The 3,064-nt window shown below is 50.9% G+C and overlaps 1 protein-coding gene across 1 annotated transcript; it reads left to right on the top strand.

The window, feature by feature from the left end:
• The first annotated feature begins 220 nt into the window (after nucleotides 1-220).
• LOC146349765 (uncharacterized) lies at nucleotides 221-1,290 on the top strand. The gene is made up of 2 exons (XM_084845494.1): nucleotides 221-628; nucleotides 1,027-1,290. The coding sequence occupies exons 1-2, from the start codon at nucleotides 221-223 to the stop codon at nucleotides 1,288-1,290; spliced, it is 672 nt and encodes a 223-aa protein (XP_084701620.1).
• Nucleotides 1,291-3,064: the final 1,774 nt, after the last annotated feature.

The following is a 3,064-nucleotide window of genomic DNA, read 5'->3' as shown; positions in this document are numbered from 1 at the left end:
ATTGTATCTTTCTTTGGATCTGAATTCTGCTAGAAGCCATGGTTCAAGAAATGCCCATATGTCTCTTTTGCTTTTTATCTCTGTAAATGCCCTGCTGTGCACTCTTAAGGCACTGATCGCTCTTGACCGGCTGGCATCCCAGCATAGGAGGTCTTGGGTCCAGATACTGTGATGGTGCCATCATTGCCGTCTGAACATGGCTTCACGGATGCTATGAAACATGGTTATCCTGGCACAGAACATGCATTTTCTCCCCATCCCAAGGGTTTTCCGGAGATACTGGGTACGGCCAAGCAGCCAGGACTGGTGGGAGATCCTTGTTCTGAAGGTCTGGAACAACGAACGATGGATCGAGCACTTCAGGATGTCTCGTCGCACCTTGTTTCAAGTTGTGGCCGAGATGTCCCCATTATTGAGCAGAAGATGGACACAAATGTGCAGAGTGATCCCAGTGGAGAAGAGGGTGGCCATCTCAATTTGGAAACTCACCAATCACTCCATGTACAAGACTGTGGTGGAGCAGTTCGGCGTTGGGAAATCCACGGTCGCAGAATTTTTTGTGGAGGTCCGCCTTGCTCTGGAACATGTTCTGCTATGGAGAACGGTGACCCTCAGTGACGTGGATGCAGTGAGTGTGGGTCATGGAGGGGGGGTCGCACAGCTTTTGGGGGGCAAGTGAGCATCTTCAAATCTTCAAAGAAGCAATGCTCCATGGACTAAAGCTGTGGAGAAGTTGTCTTTCCGTCTGTGAGGCGGGCTCGATATGTTCTGTGGAGGATTTTACAAATATTACTCTGTGAATGGTGATGACTGCCCTCCTGGATGTGTGTGCGTGTGTGTGCGTGCATGTCCTGTACCGCGAGATGCGACCATGGAAGGTGCCGTGGGGTGCTTTGTGGTTGACGGGGCTTGTCCAGACAAGTGTGCATGGAGATGGGGCTACGAGCAGGATGCATCTTTTGCTTGGTAACAGACAGGAATCCTTTTGCTGCTTCTTACTAACTAGGCTCTCTCCTCCCTTTCCAGGCAATGCTTGGCTTCTCCGCCCTAGGGTTCCCTGGAGCATTTGCGGCTTGTGACGGGACACATTTGTCCATAGTTTCCCTGATTAGACAAGGCAGCGAATTTATTAATAGGAAGCACTACTATTCCATGCTTCTACAAGGCACAACGGACCACGCTGGACATTTCATCAATGTAGAAATCGGATGGAGAGGCAGAAATCATGATGCCTACATGTTTCGGAACTCTGCGCTCTGTGAGGCCATGGATGCTGGAGCATTTGTCTGAGGGAACCCAACGTGGAGAGTTGGCGGTGTGCTAATTCCACCGCTGATACTTTCTGATGGAGCTTACCCCATGCGTTGTTGGCTGATGAAGCCCTTTGGAGGAAACCTTTTGCCAGAGGAGGCTCACTTCAACCACTACCTCAGCAGAGCCAGAAACGTGGTGGAGCATGCTTTTGGCAGGCTGAAAAACAGGTGATGTCTCGCTGGACGACTGAGGAAAACGTTTCCTTGGTGATTTCTGCATGTGTCATACTACATAATATCTGCGAGATGAACGGAGAGGCTTTGACAGATGTGTCGGGGGACAATAACCATATTGTGTTGGGCACATTGGGGCTTCCCTACGTCAATGATGACAATCTGCATAATGAACAGGGGGATGAAGTTGGGAGGGTGCTTTGCGAGTACATGTGGGCAAATGGGAAGATTGTGATGAAGGGACATGTCTCGGAAGCCCCTAGGTGCAAGTTCGTGGGGAGGGGCGGAGTTGTTGTTTCTATTTGTATTGTCTTTTCTGCTCACTCACCATTACTTCTTGCTATTTTGTGGCGTTATTGTTACTCTGATTAAAAATGTTTAAAGACCAAGAACGCTGTCTCCGTGCTTATTTCAGTGTCACCCTCAAGGCACAGCCTTCTGCCTCCCTCTTTCAGGATCTTCGAAGAATTGTTTATTCGAAGCTTCATTGACAGGTGGTGCTGTGCCGAAACCACGGTGGCAGAGTACTCTATGGTGTCTGGAGAAATCCCTCGGGTGTCAAAAAACATGGTGTCTCACAGGCTCACCTATTGGCAGGACACTGAGGTAGAGCTGATGCTGCAGCTGCTCCTGCAGGGCGGCCATGCGAAGCATGTTATGGGCAGCTCCACCCGATCTAATGAGGCCGTGTACAGGGCGGTAGCGAGGGGACTCTTGCAGGCGGGGTTCCCTCGCTCCCCCCTGCAGGCCAGAACCAAATTTAAGGCTTTGAAGGCCAGTTTCTTCAAGGTTCTGGAGTGGCACTCTGCCCCCCCTCCCAGGAGCTCAACCACCCCACTACAAGCTGCTGCACGAGTTGTGGCTCTGTGCAGGTCAGCTGAGCTGGATGGAGAGGCACAGCGCAGGTCAGCCATGGGTAGTTGTGCTGGCGGAAAATTTGGGGGTTAGCCTGTTGCAGTTATGACACGGGTGGATGTGTGGACGCTTGCAACACCTGGACTTTCAAGAAAAAGGGTGGGTGATAGCCCATTGCGGGGGAAGGTTGGCTGGGATAAAACCGGGGACCCGTCTCTTTCAAGACAGAGTGTGGTTCAGCTCCCTTTGCCCGTGTTTTGCACTGTAGCCTTCCCAGAGATGTGGTAACACCGCCGCATGCTCCCCTTCACAACCATCCCCCTGCCAACTTCCACTGTGATGGTACCACTGGGCAAGAGATGTAGCGTGTGTTCTTTGCGCTGGGACAGCCAGGCAAGACTGGACAGACCATGTGGTGTTGATGTGTGATGGGCGACACAAACCCAGAGTGGCCCTCTCAACTTTTTTTAACTGAGGCAGACCACTCTACCACTCTGTGCCATAGAAATGTGCCACACAGGTACTTGGCCCTCCAAAAATTGAGTCCACTCCACAACAGAGAACACCACTATGGTGGGTAGCGATGCCCAGGTTTTCCTGCGGGTGAGCTCGCAGCATGAATGGGGGGTGGCGTATTACCCGCAGGTGGAAATTTATTTATTTATTTATTTATTTATTTATTTATTTATTTATTTCTATACCGCCCAATAGCCGAAGCTCTC

The sequence above is a fragment of the Heloderma suspectum genome, chromosome 3 (assembly GCF_057233095.1).
Source record: "Heloderma suspectum isolate Gila_16-S chromosome 3, 16-S_ref, whole genome shotgun sequence".
NCBI lineage: Eukaryota > Metazoa > Chordata > Lepidosauria > Squamata > Helodermatidae > Heloderma > Heloderma suspectum.
This window is presented reverse-complemented; position numbering and strand designations above follow the sequence as displayed.